Source organism: Schistosoma mansoni (assembly GCF_000237925.1).
Source record: "Schistosoma mansoni, WGS project CABG00000000 data, supercontig 0142, strain Puerto Rico, whole genome shotgun sequence".
Classification (NCBI taxonomy): Eukaryota; Metazoa; Platyhelminthes; class Trematoda; order Strigeidida; family Schistosomatidae; genus Schistosoma; species Schistosoma mansoni.
In genome coordinates this window covers 343,923-358,541 of record NW_017386042.1, presented here as the reverse complement: position 1 = coordinate 358,541, position 14,619 = coordinate 343,923, and the positions used below count along the sequence as shown (strand labels likewise).

At 34.3% G+C, this 14,619-nt stretch overlaps 1 protein-coding gene and 1 non-coding gene across 2 annotated transcripts in view; both read right to left on the bottom strand.

Moving 5' to 3' along the window:
• Positions 1-4,611: 4,611 nt before the first annotated feature.
• The window catches only part of Smp_158620 (retinaldehyde binding protein-related), a 46,109-nt gene continuing 36,101 nt past the window's right edge, over positions 4,612-14,619 (bottom strand). Inside the window, exon 5 of the mRNA XM_018799964.1 lies at positions 4,612-5,445. Coding sequence (XP_018646565.1) covers positions 4,811-5,445 — 635 coding nt within the window. The 3' untranslated portion in view covers positions 4,612-4,810. The remainder of the gene's footprint in view (positions 5,446-14,619) is intronic.
• On the bottom strand, positions 8,782-8,848 carry Smp_tRNA_02197_Gln_TTG.1.1. The gene has a single exon. It is a non-coding gene (tRNA).

Genomic DNA, 14,619 nt, shown 5'->3' with positions numbered 1-14,619 from the left:
ATAAATTAAACTGCGAAATCGTGTATAGAGGACAGCTGACTGACTCGTTCGAAGTAAAGACCGGTGTCAGGCTAGGTTGCTTACTCTCACCCTTTGTCTTTCTCCCGGTGATCGACTGGATCATGAAGACGTCAACATCTGGAGTGGAGCACGTGATACAATGAACAGCTAGGATGCAGCTGCACAAGTTGGATCTCGCAGATGATCTGGCTCTTCTACCACACGGACAACAACAAATGCAGAAGACGACCAGTGTAGCAACAGCCTCAACAGCAGTAGGTCTCAATGTAATCAAAGGGAAAAGTAAGACTCTGTGATACAATAAGACATGCGCCAATCGAATTACACTTGACAGAGAAGCTTTGGATGTGAAAACCTTCACTTAACTGGGCAGCATCATTGAAGAGCACGGTGGATCTGATGCAGATGTGAAGACGCGGAGTGGCAAATCAAGAGCAACATATTTACGACTGAATAACATCTGGAACTCAAAACAACTGCCAATCAACACCGAGGTCAGAATTTTCAATACAAATGTCAAGACAGTTCTACTGTATGGGGCGGAAACCTGGAAAACTACGAAAGCAATCATCCAAAAGATACAAGTGTTTAGCTCATTCCGAGTCGATTTTTATGGCATTTTGAGAAAAACCTAAGTTGAGACAGAGTTTTAATCGATCAGGTGTTTGACGATGGCCATTTTCAGAGATATGTAAAGCATGGTATGTACAAAGATGACTTTGGTTTTCTTGACGCTTTTTGTTCTCTTGCTAATAGCATTCTACTTCTAAGATTTTACATTCTAATTTTGGGCACACCTTGTAGCATCACACATTGCTGTAGTTACGTTATGTAAAATTTTGTGATGTAGGGTATTTGTTCTTAACCATCCGGTCTTTGAAACCGAACATGTAATTACACTCCATATGTAACACGAATAAAGGTCAAGAATGGTGAACGCGGTAATAATTGTTCGGTATGGCATGGCTCAGCCTGGCAGGCGTGATTATTCTGTGTTTTTTGGTTTATCCCCAGCATAAGTGCGTTCTTCAAAAGTACTAAACATCGTATTGCTGATTGTCACGATAGGACGAGTCGGTGTGTGCAGTGATGTGTCTTCCACGTAGGATTTTGTAGAGTAGGTAGTCATATCACGAAAAACCTACAGTTTTCCTATCACTTCTATTACTATGGTATCAAAGATAAATGTACTATTGCCGAATCAGACCATAGTTGTACAGTCTGATTAGATTTAACTAATTTAAGCCATAAGATATCTTATTCTCACTATTGGTATCATTCTTTCTCATGCAATCCAGAAGTATGAAGTGGAACAAATCACCATTGTGTTTAATTAATTTTCTATTGGTCTTGATAGTGCATGTAAATGAAAATGATACAGTAATATTCTAGTAGGCGTTGAACACATGGTTTACAATGAATCAATTTAAATGTCAAGTGAAAGTCAGGATAACCGGGCCCGAAATGTTTGCTAGCTCCACGGATTTGTAAATAATTTAACTCAGCAAACATAAGGCTGTTTGAATATTTCCTCTCTAAATATCAAATGCTACTTGGTTGCCTATCTTCTAACTCGTTGAGACGTGAGATAATCTACTGGCCTTATTCTCTAAAACCATGCACCCAAATGTTTGTGTATTAAAGAGGTGAAAGCATGTGTCACACCAATAATGACATTTATCGAAATCTTAGTGTACTACTTAGTTGATATTTGTATTGTCATTTTCTTTGAGTTTATACAGTGCTTCAGGATCACTGATATACAGAAGGGGTTTTCGTGATGTTTAAGAGTATTTGAATTATAGTGTAAACTAGTAATCCCAGGAATAACGCAATTTAATCAAGACGTATTAGATGAGTACGAACGAATAAACTGTATTTGGAATTCACAACCAAAACAGTCATCAATACAAGGGAATCATTGGTTTATTCAAACACCACAGTTTTGTACTTACAAAACAACGGAACGTGTCGTTGATGCGCGTGGTGCGTGGTGCGATGACTGGGTCTTGAGAGATAGAACTGGTGATATTCTTAGAGTATGAGTAATGTTGCCTTATTTTTATGACTTTAATTAGACCGTCTAAAAATGGTGTGACTCATTTATATACTATATATACTGTCTCAAAAAGTTTTAATTTATATGAAGAGCCGAGTGTTAGACCACATAAAATGATTAAGCGAAGTAAAAGTGAGACGAGAAGTTACACATTATGTAACCTTTATATTTTACCGTAAATCATAACCTTGCAAATTAACTTTGTTTGGGTTTACACTTGTGTTTAATCTGTCTATCCGTTATTTTTACTCTAACTAGCTATTAGAATCCTACTAAATGCTCGTATCATAGAAAAAGTAGCCAGACTTCCCTAAAATAACAACAGTAGTTTATACGATGAAGCTTTTATCAATTTTATTATCTAAAGACATAAATATTAGAAAAAAAAGACAACAAACATACATGCGCTACACAGTAACAATGAGAATGTGAAGAAATAGAAAATGTAATGTGGGTATAAGAAAAAGGAGAACAATAACGAACAGAAATCAGTGTATGATAGTGAAACAATAATGATAATGAGCGAGGCAGTTCAGTTAGTAAAGAAACAACCAGAAAGAATTCTTCCAGCTAAAGGAGTTACATCCACTTTTAATGAAGAAAGTAAAAGGTTACAGCAGGATCTTCACTGGCTTCTATTCTGAGCCAAATCCGATAACGTCTCCAGCCATCGTGTTGCACCATCTCTAGGACCCTAACCAAGGAGTCATGAAAGACCAACAGAAGTCGGTCCTGTAAAGCCTTTTTTCATGCCACGACACCATCTCATACACTGACCACCTCCCAGCTTTCTCCAACCAGTCTCAGAGTCGGCAAATTATGCACGACGTGGAATTCTCTGGGAGACATTCGTAGAACATGTCCAAGCTATTAAAGTCGATGCTTCAAGATAGAAAGAACAGGTGAGAATCAATAGACGTCTATATTTCATTCATCATTGACATTTTCATGTAGCCAGTGGCAGGTCCCATAATTCCAGTTTCACTTGTTTGAACAGATAATGTGAGATTCACAAGGAAATCAAGCCAAGCTTGTTTTTGGAAATAACCATCTTAGATGATATATATATATATCTTTGTCACGAGCTTGTGTACATTGACTGACTTCTTTGTCCTTGCTTGTTGTTTCACATGGTTCCAAGTATTTTGTAGTGTTCACTGGGTGGTAGTCTAGTCACTCAACTGTATTAATTCTACTCTCTTTTACGGTTATTTTATAGGTTTGTATATGATACAGTTCGAGTAACTACGTGTGGTTGGTATTTGTACTAACTGATGGTTCCTTTGTACTAGTCCAAGGTCATGCTTTGAGGTTTCAGTCAGAATAGAATTTCGTAGAGGACTTATGTTCATACAGCATGTATATTGCTAATAAAAATAAATCATACTGTAAATAATTGGTTATGGGGTCACTGAAATATCAATGAACACTTTCCCAACCGTTCATCTAGCTGAACCACTTATACGTTAGATGGCAAATCATTAGGTCTTTGACTGTTCACCAAACCTCATCAAATTCAAATCGATTGCATGCCACATTCCGGCTCATGTGAAGGTGTCCTTACCTCATGTCTTCCTAACTTGGTTTCTTTAGTAAACTGTGATTTTCGGTAGGGTCCGAAAATATCTGATTACCACCATAGAAGAAGCCAGGTTAGGTATATCTCTCGAGGTAAGACCTCGACTTAAGCTAAGATTTCAAACCACTCCCGTTGAACTGGGTTAGGTACACTGCCAATATTTGTGACCAGTATTATATTTACGCTTTCTATGAACTCTTATTATGACGCTTTTTAAACTTGTGATGGAGTTGTGGAATACTTATCCCACCCCCCACATAGATGACACTTATGGTGAAATACCATCCATGTTCATCATCGTCGGTAATCTGATAAGAATTATTTTATTCCAGAAATCAGTATTGTACCGAACCGTTTACATTATTTGATGTATTTGGAAATAGAACACTAAAGTTTAATTTTTTTTAAGTGTTCGATGACAGACTTGATTGGTGTACTCAGCTTTGCTCTACAAGTGGTCACCTTTCAACTCAATCAACCATGTAGTGACATTTACTATTGGTTATTTGGTTGACAATCTAGACATCATTGATGCCGTCCAATAAGGAGGAAATTTGATTTTGACTTCTTTTGGAGTTAACTGTGTGTGACTAGTCAGTTTTAGAAGAGGAAGCACTAAATTGTTTTACTACAGAGTTTAGTCATTATCATGTGCAGATAACTCAAAAGTGTAATTAAATAGTACAGTGTACCACTGGAAAGATGTTATTGGTTGGATTTCGCGATACGTACTCCGTTTATTAGTTTCTACTGAATGGTTTTCATGTTGGTACAGTACTGAGTTGATTAAAAGTAGACCTTTCGTTGGAAAAACCCCCCCTTTGTGAATATATACTATCATTCACCATGTTAAATAACATACTGTTGTTTCGATTGAAACGTTTGACAGTTGTCGAAGTCTTAAGTGATTAGTGAGAAAACTTTAACTTACGGAATAATGAAAACTTAAATTAAAAAATAGAATTTTTTTTAAAAATAAACCAAACACATGCAATTAGAGTACCATATTACCAAAAACGTTCCACTATCTGACCCTGAGAACTCATCTCTTATTGGTTTGTATATATCTTTTAGTGGTATAAAATGACAGGTGTATTAATAGGAGGAAAACGAATCAACAGAATATGAATATTCTAATGTACTATAAGGATTTATGTTAACTTTTCTGCATTTTCAGGAATCATAAATTCTTTTGGTAATTCTGCAGCAAGCTTTTTAGTAATTTCTTCTTCATCAGCATCATTTTCGTGTTCTTCAAAATCATCAAATCCTTTTTCTGTTAACTCATAAGTATTATCAACCAGATGACTAGAGCACAATGTATTTTCATAGTGAAGTGAATTCAAACATCCAAGCATATAATCAACAATATTTGGATGTGGTAAATGTTGAGTGGGATGATTTAATACAAGCCAATCACGAACATATATTTGATCACCTCTAGGATCGTGTTTATCATCGGGATCTTTTGGAGGTAACCAAAATGGTCGGTATTTGTTTGTTGTCTGTCTCGATCTATTGAATTTTACTTCAGTCATTAACCAGTTGCATGTTTCTGGAGGAAAGTATTGTTCAAATGTTGAAAATATTTTTGATTTACTTCTAATAAAACAAACTTTCGATACTGTTGTCTGTGGTAAAAATGGTTTAATGGCTTGCCAAGCAACTTTGAATGCTGGTCCTGGATGAACACACATTGCTAAACCAAGGCGCTCTGGATAATGATCAGCCATTATTTTGGCACATTCGTAACCAAGACGAGGATGACAGCTGGTTGTAGTCATGCCTAAAAATTAAAATGTTTAAACTAATTATAGTGATATATGAAATGTATGCTTTTTGATTGTGTCATGAACAAACATAGAATTTCGTGATTTTTACAAAGGTATAAATTCAGTCAAAAAGTAGTTAGACATTTGATGATGTAAACATTTAATTGATTACTTCATTAATTTCCCTTCTTTCTTATTTTTTTTCATTCCAAAACATTGAGGAATTCTATAAATGTTATAATATTTGGTAATGCTAATTGATTAAGTATATACTCTCTTCTCTAGATTTCAGTCATAACTTTCTCTATGTAAAACCCAGGGATAATGTTTAACTGAGCAATAGTCTGGGTAATGTAAACTTCTAAAGTGAAATTTTGTTGAAACTTTATGGTCAAAAGATTATCTTTTACATTGGAAAGTAAATTTCTGTATGAAGGAGGCTCTGATGATGTTGTTCAAAAAACAATCAGGGTTTTAAAATTAAATCATCTAATTAGGGGAACATCACTAAAATCACTCGTTTGAGCTACAAAAGAATGCACCCCAGTAACTAATTTGAAACTACATCTTAAAAGAAGAAAGAGAGAATTTTCTGACAACAGATTTTAGCACTCATGAAATTTTATCTGGAACACTTACATTGAATAGATCTATGATAAAGCGTTAAACTTGAAGTCATATGATGTTAAAGTGTATTTGTAATTCAGCTATCTTGGTTAAATGATTTATTTATTTGCCGGCTATCAAAAACAAACAAACAAAAATACAAATGTACCCAAGTTTCAGCTAATCAAAATAACATGCCCTGACTGACCTTCATCATCTAATAGTTGATAAAAGTACCGAAAAGTATGTATATGCAAGGCTAATCACTTTGTATTCTTTCTTCCATTCATTATTGATTAGTTATTTATGGTAGAAACACCCACGTATTTTTCTACACCTATGGTGCATGTTATATTTTTTTCGGTCATAACTGTATTTTTACATTTAAGGATAAATTCATCTGAAATTAACATTGAAATTCGAGCGAATAGTCTACTGAATATGCTTACTATTCAATGGAGTTCTATTTTATATTTTCTTATATTTAATAACTGTGCCAATAAACTTGATGGTTTAAAATTATCAAAATTATGTACAACTCTCACAGTCAATCTACAAAGTCAAATAAGCATGAATCGAAATGTAAGCTTGATGGCATCATTGTCATCAGATATGCAACCTGACTTAGATCAATTTAAGTATCAAGATAAAGTAATGATGGATGATAATGGATTTGAATTACGTCTTCGAAGAGTAAATGATGGTGTTATGATTGATCAATGGTATGAACCTGGAAGAAAATATTATGTAATACTGACAAATCGATTTCACTCAGTAGGATTCCTTGATGGATTAATATGGATTGAACCTAGTATGAATAAGGAAAAAATGATGATGAATATAAAAATGGATTCACCAATTCCCGTGGATAGTAAATCAATTAATGGACGACTCAATCCAAACAAGGTACGTCTAAAGTTTCGTGAATACATTTATATGCTTAAATTCATTCAGACGATCCGAGTTGACCGACTCGATTATCGATAATGGTGTTGATGACTGAGATTTATAAATATGTAGATCGCAACAGGAATCGAATTAACGACCTTCAATTACTGCTGTGATAAAGATTTGGTTTAATCATCAATCATAATGTCAGTATAAATTTATTTTACATACTAATGAAATGTGAGGAATTTTTTATTGATATAGCTGTTAAACAAGAGTTTTCAAAGTGTTAAGCTATCTAACAGTGAAACGAACTATAAAAAGCTTTATATTGTTGAATATAATATAGGGTCGGTACACATAGATTCAGTGAGTGTTGATTTTGCAATGATGGAGAATATCTGTAGTTCAGGATAAAATAAAACACTCACGAAAAATCTGTGTTCATGTTCATGCTTTAATCAGACTCACAGCTTCAAATAATAGAAAGTTATATACCGTACTACATCCCTAAAATATCTAGACTACATCCAAACATGTGTGAAATGACTTCTCAAAAGTAAATCCTGTTAGATTTGCTTATTCCAGAAACTTAAATATTACCAAATTTATGTAGCTCGAAAAACTAAAGAATTATACAAACCAGTCGTAATAAGTGTTTGAATGTTGTGTAAATGTAGAGGAAAATAGTTATTACATGGAAGATGAATGTTCCGCAGTTACTTTTAATATGGGCTTCATACACATACGATTGAAATAGAATGTTTTATTCGGGGGGAGTAGTAATCAAAATTATGCTGAATCTATTCACAGAACATAATCAGAAGTCTTCCTTTTGTTAAAAACAAAATCTTTTTATTTGGCGCAAAAGTAGACACCTACCATCGCCCCAAACGGGTATCACATATGTTCGATGGTTGAGAGACAATTATTTATTTCCTGTTTCCGAAAGTTTAATAAGTTAACAATTTTTCATTTAAATTTCCTTCATTACCTCATATCTTAAAATGGCAAATTTCATTGCCAACGGATCTATTATTACTTCTGCAAAGATCTCTATCTAAATAGTTTTATCAATCATTGTTTTAGGTTCCATTACTTAACAATGTTTGTAGAATAAGTTACTTACAAATCAATCATTTTGTTAAACTTTCGTTAGTTAACAGATAACATGAACAATTGCTCTTCTAAAGAGTTAGGTGAATGGATTCATTTAACTAATCGAGATTCAAATGAAAATATTTTATCAGATTTGTGGACAACAGAGACAGCAGTCACTCAAACAAGATTAGGTTGTGAAGGTCTCACAGCTGAGAAGATCACACGTACTCAAAGACTTGTCACAAAAATGATTGTTATATGGAAAGCACCATTAAAAGATAAATGTGGTTGTATCAATATCAACGCAGCTGTACAAACGCATAATGAACAAAGAGAAATATTTTCCGCTACAGGTAAGTAGTGATTTTTATTTGCTTTTGAGTATTGAGAATGCATAAATGGTTGCTTCTTATTTGTTTCTTTAGATAAAGATTACAAGTACCATGTCAATAAAATTTGTAAGATCCAGATTGAAGTGATTTAGAAATATACCGGCAATGTTAAACACAAAGATAAATACAATTAATAGGGGGATAATGAATAAATGAACTTGAAACATTTTCATTACATCTGAAAAATAATGAAAAGACACACTAATGGTTGAATTCTGAAATCCTATCCAATTTTAGAAGGTTTACTAAATTTACAAGCATAGTAAGCAAAGATGGATAGTGGCTAGCAGTGGAATCCAGGACGCGCATTTCGTCCTATTTGGGACTCGTCAGCTGAATGTACCTGCATCTCAGAGTTGACGTTCACTCTGGGACTCGAACCCAGTACCTTTCGCTTCAAACGCCATCGCGTTATCCACTCAGCCACTGATTCTTGATAGCCACTTGCTTGTGCGTTGAGGTGAAGTTTAAATTCATTTAATATTGTTTGTTTGAATCTTCACATCGATGTGTTAGGACTACACAGTATGCACATATGCCAATTAGAGACTGACCAGTTGCAGTCCTAACACATCGATGGGAAGATTCAAACAAACAATACTAAATGAGTTTTCTACATTTCTTTAATTATTTCAAACAAGGATTCTGTTAATAATATTCTGATAGTCTGTGTAAACTATTTCGTAATTATGTTTATTCCATAGAATACTTTAAATTTCTCAACATAGTCACTGGGATATAAAAATAAGTACTTTGTGAAGAAGTAAATCCCTGACATCTTATTAATTCAACTGACTGAGAAATACCATTTACTTAACGTGTTTGGGGAGTTCCATAAGCCCTTATGGTCACTGAATAAGTACTGTCATAGTCATTAAAAGCTCATGCGGCTACGACCAAAACACATCAAATACATATCGCTACAGAAATATCCTACCACCTAAAGGTCCATGCTCCTTAACTCTGAGAAATGGTCACTGAACCTAGAACCAAATTTTTTAAACACATGAACATAGATCTTATAAAAGCACTGTTCGAACGTGGTAGAATTAGACTTACTATTCTTAAGCTTACGAAAACTATTTTGGTGTTTTCCTTAGTTAATTATTAACTAATGGTCATGAACCTGACAGATAAGAGTGTGAAGTGATGGTCATTCAAATAATTCACTAAATTTCATTGAGCACATGGGTGTCAGCAAATATGACTTATTTTCATTTGATGATCAAATGGTTTTTATTCAATGCTTTATATTTCTATTCCACATATTATGAAGGTGGTTTGACAAAAACACTGTGTCCAAGTTATACACGACCACCAAGTCCTGTTCTTCCAGCTTACATGTTACCTGCGAATGATAGAAATGTCGAAAATTCTACAAAAGAAAGAACGATAAAGTTACCACATGATGAATTTATGCATTTGGATAGTATGCAACCCCAAGATTGTTGTGCATGTGGTTCAGCATCTTATAAGCTCACCTTTACTGGCATGTGGACTAAAATAACTCATCCAAAAGACTGGCCTGTTCACAATCCTGGAGCGCTTCACTGGACTAACCTTATTGGTGCTAGTCACTCGCCAAGTTTCCAAATTTACCGTATGGGAGAACCAGCAAGTGCTGGAGTTCAAGCTGTTTGTACGTACGGTGACACAACTGTGATGAAACAGTCACTCGGGATCGCTGCTACAAACACAGGTTCTTTAGGAGGAGTTCCATCCGGAACTCAAAGAGGTTCTGCTGGCGTTGGACCGTTACTCAGTCTAGTATCTGCTCCAGGCATGTGGGGAGAAGAAGCTCTTGAAGAGACGAGAACAACTTATGTCAGTGTAAATAGAACACACCCTTTAATATCATTTTTAACTATGCTTGGACCCAGCCCTAATTGGTGTACAGGTATTTCCAGTCAATCAGTTTGTCAAGCAGATTGCACTTGGGCAAAAAACATTGAAATTGACTTATTTCCTTGGGATGCTGGAGCCCGTAATGGTGATACATATCTTCCTAAAAATTCAGATAACAAGGTAATTAACTTATGGTATGATATTTTGTCTGTTAAAACCTACTGACATACTATGAATAGTAATGACTCCGGGATCCTGTTAAAGAATGCAAAGTTCAATTTAAAACCCAAAATTTAATACCTAAACCACTTTTCAGTAGGACAAGATCCTGCTTACTAGTTATTTATTAGATAGTAGTTAACATGATTGTTTTATAAGATACATACAAACTCAATATAATTTCTTGAGTTTTGTTAAGACGCTTGAGTAAACATCAGGAAAATTTGATCAATTTTTTTTATTTTTTTACAGCTTATTGGAGAAATACATCAATTTCAAGAATGTTGACTATTGACCCTGGAGAGTAGAGTTCAGGAATTTCATTAATAGATATTCTAAACACTACATAGTCTAGAACAACCAGGGTTTCGATTGACTCTGAAATTATTGGGTTTTTTTAAAATACCTTGTGAATATCAACTTACGAAAACAAAAAAATATCTCGACCATTCAAATAAGCTTTGAAGCTTAAGTAAGGGATTTCGTAGGATTGATTTTTTAAACGAATGCACCGTTGAAATAATAAAACAAGTTAGACTGCAATAAATCATACATATAGATTGTAGGTTTTCTTGAGTATGTTAAGATTCCTTGATTGGTATTATTTGGACTTTTTCAGTAAACAGGAAACTCAGTAGTCTATTGGTTAAGTGCTCTGGCGCGAGACTGGTAGGTCCTGGGTTCGAATCTCGCTCGCAAGGCGGGATCGTGGATGCTCACTGCTGAGGAGTCCCATAATAAGACGAAACGGCCGTCCAGTGCTTCCAGGTTTTCCATGATGGTCTAGCTTCAATTGACTCACGCTTCTAACTATGAAAATACTAAATTTCCACAAAACCCCTTCTGATGATAATAGGAAACTTTTTGTTTGGATTGATTTAAAATTCACTCCATAGATATGTAATTTTTTTAGTTTACCGTTTATTGATAACTGTACCTTACATCTTGCGATTCAAAATAATAAAGATTGCTGTATCGTATGCATATCCTTGGATAAGAATTCGGATATACCATCATTTCTACAGAGATCAAATTGTCATTTACCTTTCTGTATCTATGTCATATAAAATCGGGTTAGGGTAAGAAGTAATGCAAACACTCCCTGTTTTTTAAAGCCTCATTCAAAAACGATTTACATTATTTAAGTAGTATATAGACAGAACAAATAAGTATAAGATTTATATACCTTTGAAATATTTGTAGTGTTAAAGTACATTTTGAATTTTGATCTGGGTGTGTAAGTTGAAGAGTGATAAATACCATGTTTATAAATCGTTTAACCCATAAAATATCCCGAATAACTTTTATATATATACAGGATGTTCCAGAGCCTATTCGTTTTATCACCAGAGACTGGATGCCGAATAGTCCATTCACGCCAGGCGTCCCAGTTGCAAAATTAACCTTGGAAAGAGTTTTACCTATTGAATCATGGGAATGTACGTCGAAGGTGTATAATGGGGTGGAGCTGTTCAACGCCGACGGAAGTACAGAAACAGTAGGTTCAAGACCAGGAAATCAATCTAATAAACATTCTCCTATAGTTCAGTCAGTTGTAGGGGATTTGACAGGTGCACTACCGAAAAAATCTCGAAACAAAGTTGGTGGTGGTGGAGCAGGAGGAACAAGAATTACAAGTGGAGGACTAGGTGGGGATAATCCTCTGTCAGATCCAACTTTGGCACAGATGGCTTTATTTCTATGTATTACAAATTCTTGGTCAGACTGGGGGTCGTGTTCAGTTACTTGTGGTGTTGGTCGTCGAACTAGACAACGTGCCATGCTGATCAATAGGAAGACAGAGCTTTGTCAACATGTTCCATTGGTTGAAGAAGAGGTGAGAAATAGAAGATCCTTGAAATAAATAAAGAAACTGTAGGTACTGTACAATAATATTGTATCCATTTTACTTTATCAATTTGTAGGTTGGGTATTTTCCACCAAATAACACGAATGATTTACCATAATTCCTCATCCATTAATTATGGTTTCAGGTGGTATGCATACTAATAATTTCAACATGACTTTATGGAATGCCATACTGCAAAAAATATGGTTTATTATATCGTACATTTCCTAAACTAATAATCATAAATAATAACTCAAATGCTTGTGCCTAAGTGGACCGATTTTAATTTAGACACTGCGAAATATTAATGTAAAAAGAAACGTAAGAAATGAAAAATATCAGGACAATAATCAAAACTCATCGAGTTATTAAGATGATTGAAGACGTTTCTTATCTTTTCTTCAGTTTTACTATTGTATTTTTAAGTAATATCTTACACATGTAGTAGTCTATACTGTTACCAGGAATGTCATGTTATTAAACAAAATTATCAAAGATAATCCAATATTTTCAAGTATAGAGTGTAGAAAAGTTTAAAAACTGAAGTGCTGTTATGTCATCTAATAAAACAATCAAGAATCGTCAAGAGATTTAAAGTATGGAATAAACTAAGTATTACATCTGTTCTATCTAAAGCTTAAATACTTTATATATCGCGTGCAACTTGAGCACTCGAACGCTGGAACCCTCCAAGTCGCAAATGAGAAGACAGAAGACGAGTGAGAAGGAATGTTATTCCAAACGGTGTCAAATATGGTACAAAACTCTCAGGTATTTATAGTTTCTAGTAAAAGCGAAATTATGATTATAATCATTCAATCCTTATACAATGGTTTGTAGCATTTGTCCAATAGGGAAGCTACACGTCGAAATTCTGTAATGTTCCTCCAGAAAATAATTGGATAGAATGTCTTCGGCTCTTTCTGAGCGCTTCTTAGAGCTTCCTTGAGTTCACCCATCGGTCATCCTCACAAGATCATTTAGTGAAGTGATCAAAACTGATCAAGAAATAGTTTCAAAGGCAGTGGGACAGAATAATTTAGACAACAAGTACGAAAGCCAACTGCCTACTTTACAAAGAAATCGAAAGCGAGAATGAATATGATAATAATTAATGTTTACGATTTATGAAAAAGAGATTCGCGGTAAGACCATGAGAGAATAAGAGGTCGAAAATGACTCTCTTGTGCATGGAAGTCAGATGGGAACTGATGAATTTCTATAGCTTCAGCTGTGGACAAATTCCTAATTCAAACACTACTTAAGTTTTTGTGATCTTTTACACTCTATACTTGAAAGTTTTTGACTATTTTTGATAGTTTCGTTTAGTGATATGACATTCCTGTATATAATGAAATTAACCATAAATAAGGTTGTACAACTCAAGAAAATGTCTTCATCTGATAAACATTTTCTACACAAGAAAATAATATAGTAATGACTAAATAATTATAGAGTGTCAGTGTATCCATAATTTGCAAGAACGAATAAACGGGTAATCTGGTCGAGCCAATAGGGTTGCACATGAACCAGTATAAACTCAAATGATCGATCATTTACAGTTAAAGGGAAATATTTCAATAGAAACATTTAAACTTTCATGAAGAAGTCAGATCAGCAGTCAGTAATCTAACGAACATTCACAGTAGGCTTAATTTTTTATTCTTCCTAATAGAAAAAGTACTTATAACAATGAAATCTTTATAACTTGGTAGATGAATCAATGAATCGTTATGGACTTTTTTTTCGCATGGATTGAATATATGTATATTGGTCAAAACGGACCGATAATTGAAGTTTGTGGTGAGGATGTCGTTCAGAAGAAAGATGAAAGCTCCAAGACCAAGCCATCCAGCTCAGAGAACAAAATTCCACCAAATTCAAAACGGTCATTTGTATAGGTTCTCAAAGATTAATACAATAAACGTTGGCAGGATATCGAAAATACAAACTAGCCAGTAATTACTCAGTTGAATCCATAATTTATACGTAAATCAAAATAAGGATTGTCTGTCTTGAGGGAATATTGTTCAAAGAATTACTGAAATTAGAGAAGTGCTCGACAGTTGGTCTGACTACAGATAAATTATTTCTGTAAGCGACTAACTGAAGCACTGGTTTGAGTTATTGGTTTCTTTCACTGTCGTCTTAATCAAGGTTTACTACTAATTTGATTACCACAAAAGTGAATTTGAGTGATATCATACAAGTTTACCTATTCTTGTACTATTAAACACATAAATTTTATAATAATTGACTAATTTCAACCTGTTATTCAAATCCTAAAT